The 18,300-nt window shown below is 44.5% G+C and overlaps 1 protein-coding gene across 13 annotated transcripts in view; it reads left to right on the forward strand.

The window, feature by feature from the left end:
- Positions 1–18,300, forward strand: part of VPS13D (vacuolar protein sorting 13 homolog D) — a 119,232-nt gene that overhangs the window by 14,686 nt on the left and 86,246 nt on the right. For 7 of the 13 annotated variants that reach the window (XM_083628340.1, XM_083628334.1, XM_083628336.1 and 4 more), the window contains 13 exons: positions 143–235; positions 843–1,053; positions 1,980–2,159; positions 2,816–2,946; positions 3,819–3,891; positions 4,006–4,176; positions 5,076–5,206; positions 6,913–7,045; positions 7,672–9,903; positions 11,725–11,873; positions 13,111–14,154; positions 15,941–16,031; positions 16,929–17,055. In XM_083628340.1, coding sequence (XP_083484466.1) covers positions 143–235; positions 843–1,053; positions 1,980–2,159; positions 2,816–2,946; positions 3,819–3,891; positions 4,006–4,176; positions 5,076–5,206; positions 6,913–7,045; positions 7,672–9,903; positions 11,725–11,873; positions 13,111–14,154; positions 15,941–16,031; positions 16,929–17,055 — 4,766 coding nt within the window. The remainder of the gene's footprint in view (positions 1–142; positions 236–842; positions 1,054–1,979; positions 2,160–2,815; positions 2,947–3,818; positions 3,892–4,005; positions 4,177–5,075; positions 5,207–6,912; positions 7,046–7,671; positions 9,904–11,724; positions 11,874–13,110; positions 14,155–15,940; positions 16,032–16,928; positions 17,056–18,300) is intronic. The other 6 variants (XM_083628341.1, XM_083628345.1, XM_083628337.1 and 3 more) reach the window with 3 other exon arrangements.

Consider the following 18,300-nt stretch of genomic DNA (forward strand, 5'->3'; position numbering starts at 1 on the left):
TGGACCATTTACTTAAGTTGGTGTTGCGATTTCAAAGCTTAATTCTCATAACTTCAGATTAAGTGGCTCCTTCAAGAAAAGAAATGGCCATCTGAAAGAAGCTTTCTGGATTATTTGCCAATATTTCCTTTTCTGCCTGCAGGAGGAGATAGAGCGCATTGAAGATGAACAGACATTTGAGGAGCTGAAAATCTTGCGCGAGATAGTGTACAATAGATTCTGCGAACTTGCTGAGGTTAGAGATTTTATGAGATGCAATATTTAGAAGCACCTTAGGGGGGTTGGAGCTGCTAATGATACAAACAGAAAACCAACCCAACCTGGAAACGTCCGAGGACTTTAAGCACGTGAAATAACATCAGAATTATTGATTTGATTTCATGTGTTGTTTGAATCTCATTTATCCAGTATTCAGTGTGAGATACAAAGCAAAAAACAAACAAACCCCAAAACAAACACCCTGTGGCTAATGAGGTTTCTCAGTACACATTGGGCTGTATTTGGTTTACTTCTTTGTCCCCTTAGATTCCCCCTCCCTGTATATCATTTTTTGGTTCTTCCACAAATCTTGGGGCTCTCCCTAGCTATTCTGATCTCCTTTTTTGTTTTTCGGTAATACCAGTTTGGATCCTGTTTCTGTCGCCACTGGATCGTGCTGTGGGTTAGAGGGTGTGGTGGTAGCAGTATTCCAGCAAACACGTTTAGACAGAGCAGGGATAAAGCAGGTCAATCATGCATTCACTCCAGGCATGTAATAACAGTAAGAGAAAATAGTTCTGATTAGCAACCCCTTTTAAATTCCTCTTTTTTAAAAAAAGAATCATACCTTTCCTCATTTCAAGCAGAGCATCAAGGAGCCGCTGACCGATTCCTCAGAGGAAACGATTGAAATTGAATCGGATACTAGCAGCAGCGGAATGCTTCGCTATCTTCAGTCCTGGTTTCCTGGGTGGGGAGGCTGGTACAGCGATTCTCAGGAAGCCCTGGAAAAGGAATCTTTCGAAGGACTGCTTTCAGAAACATCTGAACAGTGGAGGCCGGACGATGTCGCTGGTACGGGGAAACTTACCCTGAAGCTCTAGATCAGTCGTGGGAAACTTGTGGCCCTCCAGTTGTTGTTGGACTACATTTCCCATCATCCCTCGTTCGTTCGTTGGTTATGGTGATGGGAGTCAGAAGTCCCAACAGGACCTGTGTGGCTGCAGGTTTTCCATCCTTGCTCTTGGTGAAGGTGCTGCCACACTGTACACAATAAGGACCCCCCCCCCCACCTACAACAAACAAGGCCCGGAACTTTATAAAAAAAAGTGTGTTAAAATCGCGTAGTTGTGGTGTATTACATGGACAATACATATCCATGCCGATTATGCTGGAAAACCAGTAAGAGCCTGTTTTTACTAGATGTAGTTGGGAGCTGTGTTGCTCCATTCCTGGGACTGGCAATAGAAAATGTGGATGGCTGTTCCGAAGACCAGGTTTTGATAAAGAGTCTAATTGGCACTCAAACCCTGTACTATTAATTCCATGCTGACCTCTGGTTTGGTGGTCTCATTGTTGGGCATGTACTATTTTTACTTTAAGATTACCCGACCAAGACTAGGCTCTTGCCAGTTTAAAACCTGTTCCACATCTGTTAAAATGATCTGCCTCTGGCAAAATACGAGTTGTCTTGGCATCCAGAAGGATCTGGGGGACTTTCCTGCTGATTCTGCAGGGTCTCTTCCATCCGGCCTTCTTAAATTCTGAGATAGGGGTCTGGGCCAAGTATGGATTTCTGTTCATTGTTAAAAATAATTATTTTGTGCTCCTTTAAGTTTGTGCGGTAGTATTCATTTTTTTTAAAAAAAAAAAACCTCAAAAAAACAACAGCACAATTAATGGCCAGAAGCTCTTACTCTCTAGATAAGGTTGGGCAGATTTGCTTGCAAGTGCTTTGCATTTTCTAAAGTCTCTGCTGTTTCCTCTCCTTGTATTATTAGGTGCCGACGATTTTTTTGATCCAGCTGCGGACGTCTCCAACATAAACACCTTCACAAAGAGGGATCACGTTTTGGCAAAGTTAAATCTCCAGCTGCAAGGTGGCTCTGTCACTTTGCTGCATGCTGGGAAGAAGGGCCTGCAGGCCCATGAAAGAGCTTTCATGCAGCTTGAATTTTCAGGTATTGGTTGTGTGTGTGCGCACGAGAGAGAAACCTCTTTCTTTTAAAATTATGAACTGGAATCTCCAGTGGTGCAGGGGATCCACTAGTGCAGTGTTCAACGCTTCTAATGCAGGAAAACCTTCCAAGCAGTCTCTTCTGCTCTTGAACAGCACATGCCATCAGGAAGTAGTGGTATTGGTGAGAATTGCAGTAACAGCGAGCTGCTCAAAATAGGCACCTTACCAGGCAATAAGAAAATGGCAGTGGGATACAAGGACAAGGTGGGTTCCCTGCGCCAGCCATACATCAGTATCCCTGACAATCCTTTGGTAGCTTTAGACCTGCCCCCCCCCAACACAGTGCTCTCAATTATATGTGGATGATTTTCTGTGCTCAGATGGGGCCCACAATGGAGCCAACCTAACATTTATTGGTGACAGCCCAGACACTGCCAGTTCTTTAATATGGCTCTTGCAACCAGACAAAATGTCATGGTTGCATTCTTGGGGCCTCAGTGGAAAAGGCCCTGTTCCTTATGGATGTAACAAACAAGACGTGTTAACCCTTGCTGTCTAGGGGCATTTATCTTCCTTGTTTCTGTTTTTCAGCAGACCAATGCTGTGACTATTTGTTTAGTCAATATGACACTGTCTTTTGTATGCTTCTTTTTCTAGGAGTAACCATCTTAGCAGAATCTCTTCCTCGGAGGAATTCTTCCCTTTTCAAGGTTCAGCTTGGTGGCCTCTTCCTACGAGACTTAGCGACGGAAGGGACCATATTTCCTGTCCTTGTCTTCCCTAACCCCGTATGTTGACTTGTGCCAATAAGATGCTTTGTTGCAGAACTTGGAATTTAACGTATATCTTACATTGTGTTCATAAAAGGGGTCGGGGGACAACCAGTTTTCTGTTAAAGTGAGTTGGGGGGGATTATCCAGTTGTTGCGCTGCAGGCACATCTGCTAGAGCAGCTTTTGCCAGCCTGTTGCCCCCTAGTTCTTCTGAACTGCAACTCCCATGAGCCTCTGTCAGCATGGCCCCAAAATCAGGGATGATAAGAGTTGATAGTCCAACAATATCTGGAGGTCCACAGGTTAGTGACCCATACCTTAATGATTTGCCTTGAGCTCGAGAGATTGCAAAAAAGGGGCATGCATTTTTTTAAAAAAAGTATTTTCATTCTGACTTCTGTTTGTGAAATTGATCACACAATCTGAAAAGGATTTACTTGAATGTAAGCTCCATTGGTTTCAACGGGACTTGCTTCCAAGTGGGTATGTGTTTAGGATTGCATCTGCCATTATTAAAATTCTACAAGGTCATAAGTTGCACCAATAAGTCCAAGAACTGATAGAAATTACAACAGAATGTAGAACGTTTTGTTTCAAATAGGTGCTGGATGAGCAAGACATAACACACAGGGTACAGTGTGGCGAGATCCAGTTTGGTGTAGCAGTGCGAGCATTGCACTTGCACCTGGGAGACCAGGGTTCAGATTTCCACTCGGCCATAAAGCTCTCACTAGGTGAACTTGGGCCTCAGGCTAATCTACCCCACAGGGTTGTTGTGGGGATTCAATGAGGAGGGGGGAGAGCTACATACTCCACCTTGAGCTCCTTGGAGGAAAAGGTGGGATATAAACGCAATAAATAATAAACTATAATCATATCTCTCATCAGCAAAAAGAAGTCGGCTGTGTCTCTTCCATTGGTCTCCAGACGTCCTCTTCAGACACGAGTAATGAAAGCGCTGGTAACATTTCTCATTTTTGTAGCAAATCTATCGTTAACAACTAAAAATACAACTGAGCACTGTCCGTGTCGGTGGCATCATTGCTGATCTCTCTTGTGTTCTGTTTTGATTCAGCTGCTGATCCTGCTGTTCCAGTGTTTGAGATGCTGTATGAGAGAAACCCAGTTCGCAGCAATTTTGAGAGACGTCTGGAAGTCAGTACCCGACCTCTAAATATTATTTACAATCCACAAGCCATTAAGAAAGTAGCCGATTTCTTCTACAAGGGAAGGGTTCATACCTCAGGTTAACCTTTCTTGTTTTTTGCTAGAATAATTACATTTCTTTATTTTCCTTTCCTTTCTTTTTCTTTTTTTCTTTCTTCATACTTAAGTACTGTCAAAGTAGCAATAAAGAATTTATTCCGTACAATGCATGTGCGCTAGTAAGAATTGAATGAGATTTCTTATATGTAAACTCTGGAACTCAATGCCCCAATATTGTGGCGGCCATCAAGTTAGAATTTTTCTTACGTTACCTTGATGTGGTCATCATAAAGTATTCTTGAGCGGACTTGACTCCTGGATGATTTTCCAGATCAAGTGTCTGGGAGACTTTGAGCCCCCGGGGAGAGTAAGAGGCATAGAATAATAAGAGCATCTCAGTGCAAGAAATCAAGAGCTAGATTACAATCGGCAGGTGGCTGTTCAGCTCTTACCTGCAGAGTTCCAGCAAGGGGTGAATTACTAATTACCCTCTTGGAGCTAAACCTGGGAGAGAAATAACTTTGTGAGTATAGGGTGTTTCTTGCACATAAATGACATCTGCGGTGGCTTGTGAGTCCTCTGTGAGCATTGTTTTATCTTCATAAAGTCCAAATGGAATGTGTGACTGGCTTCTAACAATGACTTGGCGGGTGCGGGAAGAGGAAGTTTTCTCAATTACGGACATTTCCTGCATAGAACATTTATTTTAGAATTAAGAAGAGACAACTCCCAAATTGTCAGTTACACTATTTGCCTAGTTAGAGAGTTACACTCCTTATGCTCATAAAAGAGGGAAAATAGCCTTAACTTGGAAATCTCTCCCCCCCCTTTTTTTTCCGCCTATGAAACTTATCTCCATTGATTGTTACTTTTTTCCTTTCTGTACCATTGAAGTGTAAGCAAACTGTGGCATCCACCTCTGTCTGTCTCTTGGTGCAGGATTCGGATGCCAGTCTGAGCTGGAGCTGAGAGTGGCTGCAGCTGCCAGGAGACAGTACAACAAGCTCAAAATGCAGACGAAAGCCGAAATCAGGCAAACCATCGACCGCTTGCTTGTGGGGGATTTCATTGTAAGGGGATTTCAAAGGATGGTGACTTGTCCTCTTTGCATCTATGTGTATCAGCATGAAAGTAGCTTAATGTAATGTCGGTCTCTGGATCAGAAGGGAGAGAGGACCAATGGACACACACACACTTTGAAAAATTAAGTGTATAAAATGTGGTATATTAAAGGGGGGGATTTGCATGGATTTTTATTTATTTATTTTTTTGCAAACTATGGTTGGCCTGGATTTTGGCTGGAATATGAATAGCAGAACCAGTGACAGGGCACCTGGTTTGCATGCAGGAAAGGTTGCTAGGTAGGGCTCTCAATGTTCCCTGCCTGAATTCCTGGTGAGCAGCTGCCAGTCACTGTGTAGATAATTCTTATTCATTATAAGGTGGCTTCCCAAACAAGAGCTGGCTCAAATTATACCGATCTTGCATCAGTTACACTAGGTAACTGGATTATTTTTGGGTAAAATGTTGGTAAAGCCCTTAAAATAGCCTAGCATCAAGTTAGCTGAAGATTTGCTTATGCCTATACACTTAGTCAATACCTCTGATTTGCTCCAGAGAGCCGCTGATGGTTAGTGGATCCCAGGACGGGTTGTATTGAACTAAGTCCTACCTACTAAAATTAATGGGCCTAAATTAAGGTAAAGGTAAAGGTACCCCTGCCCGTACGGGCCAGTCTTGACAGACTCTAGGGTTGTGCGCTTATCTCACTCTAGAGGCCGGGAGCCAGCGCTGTCCGCAGACACTTCCGGGTCACGTGGCCAGCGTGACGAAGCTGCTCCGGCGAACCGGCACCAGAGCAGCACACGGAAACACCGTTTACCTTCCCGCTATAAAGCGGTACCTATTTATCTACTTGCACTTAAGGGTGCTTTCGAACTGCTAGGTGGGCAGGAGATGGAACCGAACGACGGGAGCTCACCCCGCTGCGGGGATTCGAACCGCCGACCATGCGATCGGCAAGTCCTAGGCGCTGAGGTTTTACCCACAGTGCCACCCGCATCCCAATGGGCCTAAATTAGTCATGTCCATTTATTTCAGTAGGTCTGCTCTGTGTAGGAATAGCATTGGCTATAACCCAGAGTCTTCTCACTGGTGGCTACTGGTTGTGCAAGTCTCTTACTAGGAAAATTGGACATGCTTCCTCTCTGATTGTCTTCAGACATACTCTGAAGATGCTTTTGTTACACAAGCATTATCCGCTCTTTTTGTCTCTCTATACTGATTTGTCAGTGCTGTTTTTAATTTTTGTGTGCCTTGGAACTCCCTGAATAAGCGTTTGGCAGGCACCTTCATTTTATATGTTTTAGATGCCTGTTAAAACCCTTTTCGTTTCAACCAGATGAAAGTTACATTTAGTTGGTTTTAAATTTTGCTGATTTAAAACTATATGTTATTGGTAATTGTTTCACCCTGTTACGTACACAACTTGGATAATATTCAGCTTCTTGAATAAATAAAATTCATAAAGTGCTCTTGCAATTATTAGCTGTTCATTTCTACTGCTTTATTTTTATGATTGCAGTTATAAAAATGACAATATCTAATAAAGCAAAAATGAAAACAGCAAAACCAAATGAACAGAGGCTTGCACATAATATGAATACCGTATGTTATATTGTTCCTTAGTAGTATTTGGGGCTAGCTGTTTTCTTGCAATCTTATTGGACCTATGCATAATAAATAAACTTCTTTTTAAAATATTTTTTTCTTTCAGGAAGAAAGCAAGCGCTGGACAGTGTGCCTTGATATTTCTGCTCCTCAGGTGATCTTCCCCGATGACTTTAAATTTGCTGATCCAGTTTTAGTAGTGATCGATTTGGGAAGAATGCTTCTTACCAACACACAAGGTACTGTTTACACTTTTAGTAGGGTGATGGTGGTGGAGGAGCATGCCTGTTAATCTTGAAATCAGAAAATTGTTATTTTATTCAAAATGCTTTGAATAGGAAGAGAATCTGTGGGGTATCGCCAGTGCTAGTCCTTTTTTTTTATAAAAAAAACCCTTTTGGAAAAAACAGCTAAAACTGTGACTGAATATTCTGATTTAGAATGCAAGGAACCAGAATCCTGGAAGCAGCAAGGAGTTCAGTTCCTATACCAGTTTCTTTTCTAATTACACATATTTATGCCATGAATTCTGCTCATATTGACCAGAGCAGATTCCAACATATAGTTAGCAGAGTAAAGGAAACTTAGCACATTGCAGGATTCCCAAAAAATAAACCAGAGGCAATTAATACTTCATCCAGGAGAGCTCTGTGAGGAGAACCTGAGCTTACAGGGTTAATAAATCTCAGAAGCTTTACTGCTACTGAAGGCAAATGAGCATAATGGTCACAAATCCAATACATTCAGGATTGGCACTGTCCAGTTGCAGCAGACAGGCTTTGTTCATGGATAGACTTTGAGCATAAGGTTGAGAAAGAGAGAATACCTGACTAAAGTTCTCTCTCCTGTCTTCTCAACCATCTAGAGGAGCACAAAAAGAGGAGCTCCGGTGGTCCATCTTCAGAGCTGAGTGACCTGAGCGACGATGAGTATAAAACGCCTCTTGCAACCCCTCCAAGCAGCCCGCCTCCTGAAATTAGTGTGGCTGGCGAGGACAAAACTCTCAAGTTCACGGGGGTAGAAATCAGTGAAGCGCAGCTGCAGGCGCACTTGATGAGCAAAAAAATGTATGAGACCTACAGCTTGTCATTCATGGATCTGCAGATCATGGTCGGCCGAGTGAAAGACAACTGGAAGCATGCCCAGGACAGTGATGTCGGTCCAACCCATGTGGTGGAGAAATTCAACGTCCACTTGCAGCTGGAACGCAGGTTGATCTACACCTCTGATCCCAAGTACCCAGGAGCTGTCTTGTCTGGGAATCTGCCCGATTTGAAAATACACATCAACGAGGATAAAATAATGGCTCTGAACAACTGCTTTGGAAGGCTGAGTACATCTGATACAGACATTGCGGGCTCTTCGCAGATAGGCAAAGAGGTGACTTTTTCAGATCTGGACCAGCGCGGAAGTTTGCACAGCTCTGTGGTGAATTTAACACAGAGCGTGATGGTGGTAGAACAACACACTAAGGAAGTCCTTGTAGAATCGCAACTGCTTTTAGCAGAGTTCCAAGTTAACTGTATGCAATTAGCCGTTGAAAGCAATGGCCGGTATATCTCCGTCCTCAAGGTTTTCGGCACGAATGCGCATTTTGTGAAGAGGCCTTACGACGCAGAAGTTTCCCTCACAGTCCACGGCTTGCTGCTGGTTGACACTATGCAAACCTACGGTTCTGATTTTGACCTCTTGATGGCTTCTCACAAGAATCTCAGTTTCGATGTTCCAACAGGAAGCCTCCGGGACAGCAGAGCCCAGTCCCCTGTCGGTGGGCTCGATGAGGTTCGTGTAGCTGACAGGGTGCACTCGACCAAGAAATACGCTGTGGCGTCAAATGATTTGCCTGGCAGCTTCCCACAGGACGACGAATCCTTAATTAAGTTGGAATACCAGTTTGTGAGTGCAGAGTGCCCCTCCATGAACTTGGACAGCACTCTCCAAGTGATATCGGTCCAGATGAACAACCTGGATATCATTCTCAACCCGGAGACCATCGTTGAACTGATTGGCTTTCTCCAAAAGTCCTTCCCAAAGGAGAAAGACGATTCTAGCCCTCAGCCACTCATGACTGACGCAGAAAGGCATTTTAGCGAGCAGGAAACCTTCCAGACCACCCACGCCCAGAGTACAGAGGTAGCAGTAGACATCCACTGGTTAAACATCCTTCTCCTTAGGACGGTTACGACGGTGAACGGAGAAAAACTTGGCCGGAAAATTGCAACGGCGAGCATTGGCGGAACCAAAGTGAACGTCTCCATGGGCAGCAGGCTGGACATAAATGGCTCTCTGGGTTGCTTGCATCTTATGGACCTGACTCTGGACAGCATGAAAAACCAGTATGTCGTAAGCATTGGGAATATGATGCGGTATGAAAACCTCACCCAGGTCACGGGCTCCTTCAAGCCTACATTTCTCCAGTTCGACGATGCCAGTAGCCTTCCTGACGCCTTGAGCTTCACTTTCTCAGAGAAGTCGAAAGAGGAGTGCTCGCTCCAGCTCAGGATGGCCTCGCTGCATTACAACCACTCGGCCAAGTTCTTGAAAGAGATCACTTTGTCCATGGATGAGCTGGAGGAGAACTTCCGCAGCATGCTGAAGAGTGCAGCCACGAAAGTGACCACCGTCTTGGCCACGAAGACGGCCGAGTATAGCGAAATGGTGTCTCTGTTCGATACGACGCCTCGGTCCAGGGACCCCTTCAATTTGGAAAACAGCGAAGGGGAGGAGGTCTTTCCGGTGCGCTTCAAAACCGAAACGATCAAGCTTATTTTGAATGTGAACATTGAATCCCCAGTGGTATCCATACCCCGGAAGCCGGGCAGCCCAGAGCTGCTGGTGGGGCATTTAGGGCAAATATCGATCCAGAATTTTGTGGCCGGAGAGGACAGCCTGAGAAGTGATAGGCTTCAAGTTGAAATCAGAGATATTAAAATGTATTCTCTAAACAGCAGTCATTTAGCAACCAAGAAAGAAGCTTCTTCTGAGATGCCAGATGCACTGCACCCTCCTTCAGGCGTTGCTAGCAGCAGTGGAAGCAGCCAGGAAGATCCTCAGTTCACTCGGCACGATTTCTTTGAATCCTTACATAAAGGCCATGGTGAGTTAAACAAGGCTTGGGCTTGTTTGCTCCCACTTGTCAGAGCTATGGATTTGTTGGTAACCATGCAGTCAATCTAAGTCAGGGGTGGAGAACTTTGGGCCCAGGGACCACATGCAGATGTCTAGGCCTCTTTCTGGCACTTGGGACTCTTCATTGATCTTGCATCACAGTCTCCTTGGGAGTTTTTGCCTAGCTTTAATGTGCCCTGATAGTGCTTCTTGCTTGCCAGAATGGAGGGTAAAGTGAGGGGGGGGGTGTATAAAACACTAGCCTACTTCACAAAGGTGAAATCTACATTTGATGCTCTGCTTACCATTGGCATGTGGCCCCTGGAAGGTTGCACAGAATGTGGCCCTCAAACTGGAAAAAAAGGTTCCCCACCCTTGTATTAAGTGGTAATAGATGTTTTCTTTCATCTATAGCAGTGTTTCCCAAACTTGGGCCTCCAGCTATTTTTGGACTACAAATCCCATCAACTCTGACCACTGGGAGTTGTAGTCCAAAAACAACTGGAGACCCCAAGTTTGGGAAACACCGATCTATAGCTTCTTCCCATTTTGAAGTAATTTTAGACATAAAAGATCTCAACTGTTTACTGATTATTAACCGATTCGCACAGCTTAGCATGGCTTTGTATTTCTAGAGGATTCTGGAAAGAGAAGATAGTCAAAGGCAACCGGCTTTGACTGTCATCTCTTCCCAGAAACCTCTGGAATTTTTCAGGGCTGTGGGCGAGCATGGTCTTCTGTTCGTACTGGGCTACAGTTAGTAGCAGGAGGAGAGACTTCTGCTTCTTCTTCTTTTAAACTTTTGCAAACCTCAGCACGGACAAAAGCCCCAGTAATGAGAATTGTGCGCTGCCAAACATTGGAAAATTCAGGACATGCAAAAGGAAGTACTTCTTCACAGCACATACAGTGGTACCTCTGGTTATGAACGCTTCTGATTACGCACGCTTCGGGTTCTGAGCTCCGCTAACCTGGAAGTAGTTGCTCCCGGTTGCAAACTTTGCCCCGGGATGCAAGCGGAAGTCATGCGCCAGAGGTGTGCGCACAGCCGGAGGCACCATTAGCGAAAGCGCACTTCAGGATAAGAATGGTTTCAACTTAAGAACGGACCTCCGGAACGAATTAAGTTCGTAACCAGAGGTACCACTCTAGTTCAGGTGTAGTTAACGTGTGGAATTTGCTCCCACAAGATGTAGTGACAGACACAAATTTGGATGGCTTTAAAAGAGAATTAAACAATTTCATGGCGGATCAGGCTGTCAGTGACTGCTATCTGCGATGACTATACCCGTTGCTGGGAATTCCAGGTGGGGAGAGAGCTCTCGTTGGATTCCCATAGACATTTGGTTGGCCACTGTGAGAACAGGGTGTTTGGACCAGATGGGCCTTTGGCCTGATCCAGCAGGGCTCTTCTTCAGTTCTTACTGAGTGAATTTGTGAACGCCTAATCACTAATTTGCATAATGCAGGCTGTTACGGGTTGTAGCAGGCAACACCTTTTCAGCATGTGAGTTCAAACAACATAATTGGAATCAAGGTTTCCATCTTGGCTGGTGAAGCTGCTACCTATAGCCTGGAGTGTTTTTATCGTGTTTTTACTATTCTGCTGGGAGCCGCCCAGGGTGGCTGGCATAACCCAGCCAGGTAGGCGGGGTATAAATAATAAAATTATTATTATTATTATTATTATTATTATTATTATTATTATTATCATTAGGGATGACCCATCTCTGGTCCTTATCAGATCATAACGCCTGTGACTGTTAATCCAGACATTAATAACGTTGAACACACGTCTCCTTAATTGCAGCGTTTCATATTTTGAATAATGCCACTATCCAGTTCAAACTGGAGAAGATTCCAGTAGAGAGCGATGCAGAGTTGGCCTTCTCCATGAACGAAGATGTTGAAATTTCAAGCCTTATGCGGATCGAGGGGAAATTTGTCAACCCTCTGCGGGTAGAGTACACTTCTGTTTCTAATTTTGGGTAGTGGTCCTCCTTCTAGAGATGACCATGATGCCATTGTGGTACATATGCTGCATTTATTATTAATAATATTATTTGTTATTGATTACATATGTATACCACCCTTCATCCAAAGATCTCAGGGTGGTTCACAAGATAAAAGGGATGAAAGCGCAAAATAAATAGTTAAAACAAATCAAAACAATACCACCCAAGACATTTAAAATGCTGTAGAGTGGTCCCTGTGTGATAACCTTTAACTCCTCCGTCTATTTTGTGGTAATTCACAAAGTGGCCTCTCTCTGCGTGGGGCAGTTTCAAGCACCTGCAATAAAAGTATGGTCCTGCCAGCATACTGTCCTCTAGCTGATTTTGTAGCATGGAGTTTAGTGTGAATAATAATTTAACAAGGGCTGTTCGGAAGAAACTCCCCTTATGCATTTACAGTATGATACTGCTTCCAGGCTAATGTACCTGCTGGCCACAATTCTTCACTGACGGTACTTCCACCATCTTGCAGGTGTAGAGAGCTCTTTCTCACGAATGCTGTACAGCATCGGTAAAATAGGCCTGGACTGGCAGCCGTAGTTAGGCTCTTCTTCTCCTGGTCCAGGAGCCCATCGCTGCTGGGCTAATGCCTCCAAGTTGCCTAGTTAGGAAACTCTTCAAGTAGTTTGCATACATTCCACTGCCAGGAAACCACAGTTTTGTTTCCTGTCTAGCCTAGACCAAAAGTCCTTCTCTCTCCTGCCTATCTAGAAACAATTTGGCAACAGCAGAGGAGCTCTGGAAGAAAATAGAGGTGGCGGGAAAGATTAGTTTAAAGCTAAGGAAAGATAATTAGTTTAAAGGTAAGAGAAGAGAATTTTTTTCTCGATAGGCAAGAGACAAAAGGACTTCTGATCTAGGTTACACAGGAAACTAAGCTGAGGTTTCCTGGAAGAGAGGCGGAAGAGGAGCACATGCAGATTTCTTGAGGAGTTTTCAGTCTAGATAAGTTGGAGGCATTAGTCCAGCAGTAATTGGGTCCCTTTATCCAGCAGAGGATGGTAAGTTCTAGTGAACCAACTTTCCCCACCTTGTGTTCACTGAAGAAGTGGGGAGAATTTCATCTGAACAGCCCTACTCTTATGCCAGAAGAAGCATGATACATGTGGTTGAAAGTATCATCAGACTTCTTGAAACTCAGTTTCCAAAGTGTTTTACAATGCACATCTTTTCCCTTAAAGGTGGTGCTGGCAAAACATGTGTATGAGCAAGTCTTGCAAACCCTTGACAACCTAGTTTGCAATGAAGATTTGACCAAGCCACCATCCAGCTTTCCATCCTCCCCGTATCCCAGCTCCAGCTCCCCATCAGTATCGCTCCGCAGCATGAGCACGGACTTTTCCACCGACAGGAAGGAAAACGGGCTCTTCAGTCACTCCAGCTTTTCTGCGTCTTCAAACAAATTTGTGCCTGTCAAGGAAGTGGCACAGTCCTTTACTCAAATACAAGCCACCTTTCACATTTCAGAGCTCCAGGTTCAGCTGAGTGGTGACCTTACGCTTGGGGCACAAGGCCTGGTTAGCTTGAAATTTCAGGATTTTGATGTTGAGTTTGCCAAGGACCACCCTCATACCTTATCCATTCAGATTGCCTTACGTTCTCTGCTGATGGAGGATCTTCTGGAGAAGAATCCAGACTCTCTATATAAGAACCTCATGGTGTCGCGCGGAGCACCGAAACCATCCAGCTTAGCACACAAGGAGTACCTTTCCCAGTCTTGTCCGTCCGTGTCTAATGTGGAATATCCAGACATGCCCCGTTCCCTCCCTTCTCATATGGAGGAAGCTCCTAATGTCTTCCAGCTGTATCAGCGGCCCACCTGCGTCTCCCAAAGAAGGCACAAAGAAGATGCAGACTCAGGCTATCCGTTAACGCCGCCCCCTTCTCCCACCGCCGAAAGGACAACTACACCTTGCGGGAAGAGCGACTTTGACGATTCCTTGGTCCACATCAACATGTTGCTGGTGGACAAGAAGCACCCGGAGTTCTCTTCTAGTTATGGCAGAATCAACCGTATTGTGGATGTTGACTTTAACTGTTTGGATGTTTTGATAACTCTGCAAACTTGGGTGGTGATACTGGACTTCTTTGGGATTGGGTCCACTGCCGAGAATCACAGCTTGAAGTCACAGCCTGAAGATGTGCAGCATACCGTTAAATCGGAGGCAAATGTATTGTCAGCCTCGGAAGGCCAGGACTCTCTAAATACCAAACTGGATCTGAAGGTATGAGAGGGGCAGGGGGTCCTGTTTGTCTTCATAAATTATGTCTTCGTGGAGTGACTACTTGCCAGGTTGTCCCTTTGGCAAGTAGGACTCCCAGTAGATGCTTCTGTGTTGCCACTTTGGAGAAGAGAAACAGGGCTGTATCCAATGCTAATCATACTCAGAGCAGACCTATTGACGTTTAGGGACATGGCCAAGAGGCACTTCCATTTCATTGGGTCTACTACTCTTGAGTAGAGCTTTGTTGGATTCAAACCAGGAGCTTCACTTCTCTAAGCAGCAGAATAAATGGAAGAAAAGTGGCTTTCTTCCAAGCTCTGCACTTGTCAGATATCTTGTGACAGAGGCAGAGTCTTCTGTTAAGCCAGTGCATCATATGGTTTGCTCTTGCATAGCTGATTTTTAAAAATAAATAAAACAGCTGGTGCCATGGATGGGTAGGAGATGGATTCAGGCTGTGGCACGAGGGGTCATTCACTCTTTGTTCCTCTTTTGGTCCCGAATGGAATCATCGCATTTTCTGCCTGCTATTTGCAATGGCCTCCCCTTGCCAACTGAAGACTTTACAGGGCATAATTCAGGACTGTGACAGAAGCAAAGGGTTGAAGCACTCCTCATTCCATCTCATTGTGCTTTTCATGTTGGCTCTTTATTACAAGGATAACTGCATGTCATGCCTGGTTTGACCCTCACTTGCACAGAAGTTTGGAGAAGAGAAGAAACTTCTGCTGGCTCTTCTGTTCTCCAAACTTGTATGCAGGTGGGAATACTTTGCCTCTCTTCCAAGCCAAGCATGAAAGTAGGCTTGTGTTGACTACAAACCAATAAGGCAAATCAATATGTAAGTTTGTATTTGTTTTTTGAGTAGGCATTCAGATGTATTTCAAAACATACTTCTGATTGTTCAGATGACAAAAGTTCTGAAGGAGATTTGGAGACATGAAGGTTGGATTGATTCAGACATCGTGCCAAACCATTGTTAAAGGAGATTTATCCTTTGCGTTGTCATTTTGCAAACTGGCTTATAATTAGCTCTCAGTGCAGAATCAGAAACTGGTTTGATGTGGCTTTGTAAACCATGGTTTGTTTATGATTTGGCATAGTGTTTTAATGCTGACAAGCCATTGTTGTAGCTGTCCCCCTGTTTCCGGAGACCACTGAACCTGGATCTGTGAGCTGGATATTTGGGGAAGCGCCATAGCTCTGTGGCAGAACATCTGCTATGCATGCAAAAGAAAGCCTTAGGTTCAGTCTCTAGCATTTCCAGGTAGGGGTGAGAAAATGTCCCCTGTCTGAATTCTTGGAGAGCTGCTGCCAGACAGTGTAAACCAATGGTCATAGATGAACCAATGGTCATTATAAGGCAGTTTCCTATGTTCCTCTGGTTGCCAAGCAATCGGAAGTTGAAAGTAAAGAAACAACTGTAATCCATGGTTTGCCTGACTTTAAAAAAAAAAAACAAACACCCAAATCATAGTTTGTATTCTGAACTGTGGTTGATACAATCAACAGCCAGGGTAGTGTTTGAATTTAGCCTTCCTGTCAAAGTAACTCTTAGAGCCAGTATGTAGCCAGCTATATGGTAAGGCAAATTCCACTGGATGTGTCTCTTACCTGTATTGCTAGCTCCTGTTGCTTTCTGGATGTCTTGAATCTCTTGTCTCATAAGGATGACCTTTAAAATGTGCCTTGAGGAATAATATTCAGGAGGAAGGCTTGTAGCACTTGGATGGAAAAGGTCATACATCTGAGCATGTTTCCAGTCTCATCCTTTCTGCTTTATTAGGTGCATTCCCTCTCCTTAGTTCTGAATAAGACGACCAATGAACTTGCTAAAGCGAATGTATCTAAACTGGCCACTCATGTGGAAATGATTGGTGAGTGTGAGTTGCCTACACTTCTTATGGGGTGGGGATTTCATTATAGAAACGAGAGTTGTGTTTCGGGATGATTTTCACACTTGGGAATCACTGCCGGTCTTACTCCCTTGTGCCACATAAATGTCCCTTTTGGACTTGCTGAATACCCAATTTGCCAAGCAGAAAACCGGAGGAAGGGAACATGCAGCTGAATTTGGTGATGAGACTCAGATCTCCAAATTCATGGCTTTTTGACATCTGGCAAAGAGCAAAAATGTCCCAGTTTGCACATAATGTTAAACCGTAGTTAATTTCGTTAAGCACAAGCAGAAACCAAGGTGTGTGGCCTTCCTGAAGTGGCAAAGTGAGAGACTTGCTAAGAAGGCACTTCAAAGCAGCATGTAAACTACAGCTAAAAATGACCTGCTGGCTGATAAATTTTGCTCTGAGCTGCTGGTGACCATTGGGCATTCTATTAGCAAGAAAATCCTTCGGTCTTGCTTTGGTTGTTTATGTGGTACATAATTGAAGAAGTGCATTACGAAAGCAAAGACAGCGTCAGCTATTATTAGTTTGGTACGGTAGATTCACCTATCAGGGCTTTACTAGTTTTGAAAACCCAGCTCTCCTCCTTCTCTTCCATTATATATTTTATCAAGGAAGAGGCTTCCCCCCCTTTTTTTGGCTTCCTCAAAATCCTGATCCCTTCCCCTATTGTGGGGTGCTGAGCAGGAGGGAGTTGAGAGTTACTGCTTGACTATTGCTGTCAGCCAGAGAGAGCACCTTGAAACTTCCACCTTCGATTTCTCATAACCCACGTCTGGTCTCGCCTCCCTGGCCCCTTTTACTGACTTTAAATTAGCTGGCAGTGAATGCTCAGTCACGTGGTGTCTGAACCATCTTCTGTTCTTGTAGAAGGAGATCTTGCCCTTCAAGGGAGCCTTGGAAGCCTATCCCTCAGTGATCTCACCTCGCACGGAGAGTTGTACAGGGAACGTTTCACTACCAGCGGCGAAGAGGCACTCATCTTTCAGATCTACAAGTAGGTGGTGGAGACATTGCTGTTTGGCTAGGCTGCTTCAGCACGATCAGTAGGATTCCACTGATGCTTCCAAACCAGGTGTGGGGAGCCTTTGGCCCTCCAGGTGTTGCCCCATGAAGCACGGCCAGTGTGCAGGGATGATGGGAGTTGTAGAGCCCTAAGGCTTACCACACCTGTTTCAGACCAGATCAAAACAAACTAAAATACATTAGATTTATGTGTGGTGTTTATAGAGGTTCCCCCTGAGAGTGACAGCATTCCCAAGCCTGGGCAAAGATCTCAGAGCGGTTCTTCACCTGTAGTCTGGTCCATCCTTCCATGTGAGCACTCCATCACTTCATTCCAACCTCATTCCTCAGGAGCGATGGCACTGGAAGCCAACATTAGCCTTGTCATTTGCAAGTTTCTGCCACCCTGCTCCCTGTGGTCCTCTGCAGAGACCTGGTGCATATCCTGCTAATATCTGATCCTGTGGCTTTGCCCAGGCTTGGGAATGCCCTCTCCTGGGAAATCCCTTCAACTCCCTCAAGGCTGAAGACATTTGTTGTTCAGGCCTGCCTCTGACGTCTTCATTTTCAGCGCCTGCCAGTTTTGCTTGTTTCCCTAGCTGTTACTTGGTTCACATCATCTGCCAGGTTGTGTCTGTGCGTTTCATTTTTGTTTAGTTTTTTATATTTTACTTGGAACCCAAAATGTTGCGAGCTGCTTTGGGCACCTCATGTTTAAACATCCTCAAATGCACTCGCTGCTGGCAATTACATCTTTTCAAGAGCATAGCATCAAAGAGAGTCCCTGCCTTCTACAATGTGCTTTATGATCAGGCTTCCTTCAGAATTATAATAGCTCAGTTGGATAGAGTGTGATGCTGATAGCACCTAGGTTGCAGGTTCGATCCCCATATGGGACAGCTGCATATTCCTGCATTGCAGGGGGTTGGACTAGATGATCCTCAGGGTTGTTTCTTTGGGAATGTTGAGGATAATAGGAAAGGCTATATTGGATAAGTATTATCCTTCCTTCACTCACGCTAGTAAGTGATGTAGCAGAGCAGATTCCCCTCAATATAGCTGGAGGCTAGTTTGCAGATTTGTTTGAATCTCTTAGTTAAGTTTATTTCCTGGTGTCCCCTTTAATCCCTCTTAAAGACACAAGAGTATTTCTGAGTAAAGTAACAAAACGTTTTCTCACATTTCAGTTCACAATTCGATCCCTAAAAGGCAGGCTTTTCTTAGTAGTTGCACAAAC

The sequence above is a fragment of the Podarcis filfolensis genome (assembly GCF_964270895.1).
Source record: "Podarcis filfolensis genome assembly, chromosome: 8".
Lineage (NCBI taxonomy): Eukaryota > Metazoa > Chordata > Lepidosauria > Squamata > Lacertidae > Podarcis > Podarcis filfolensis.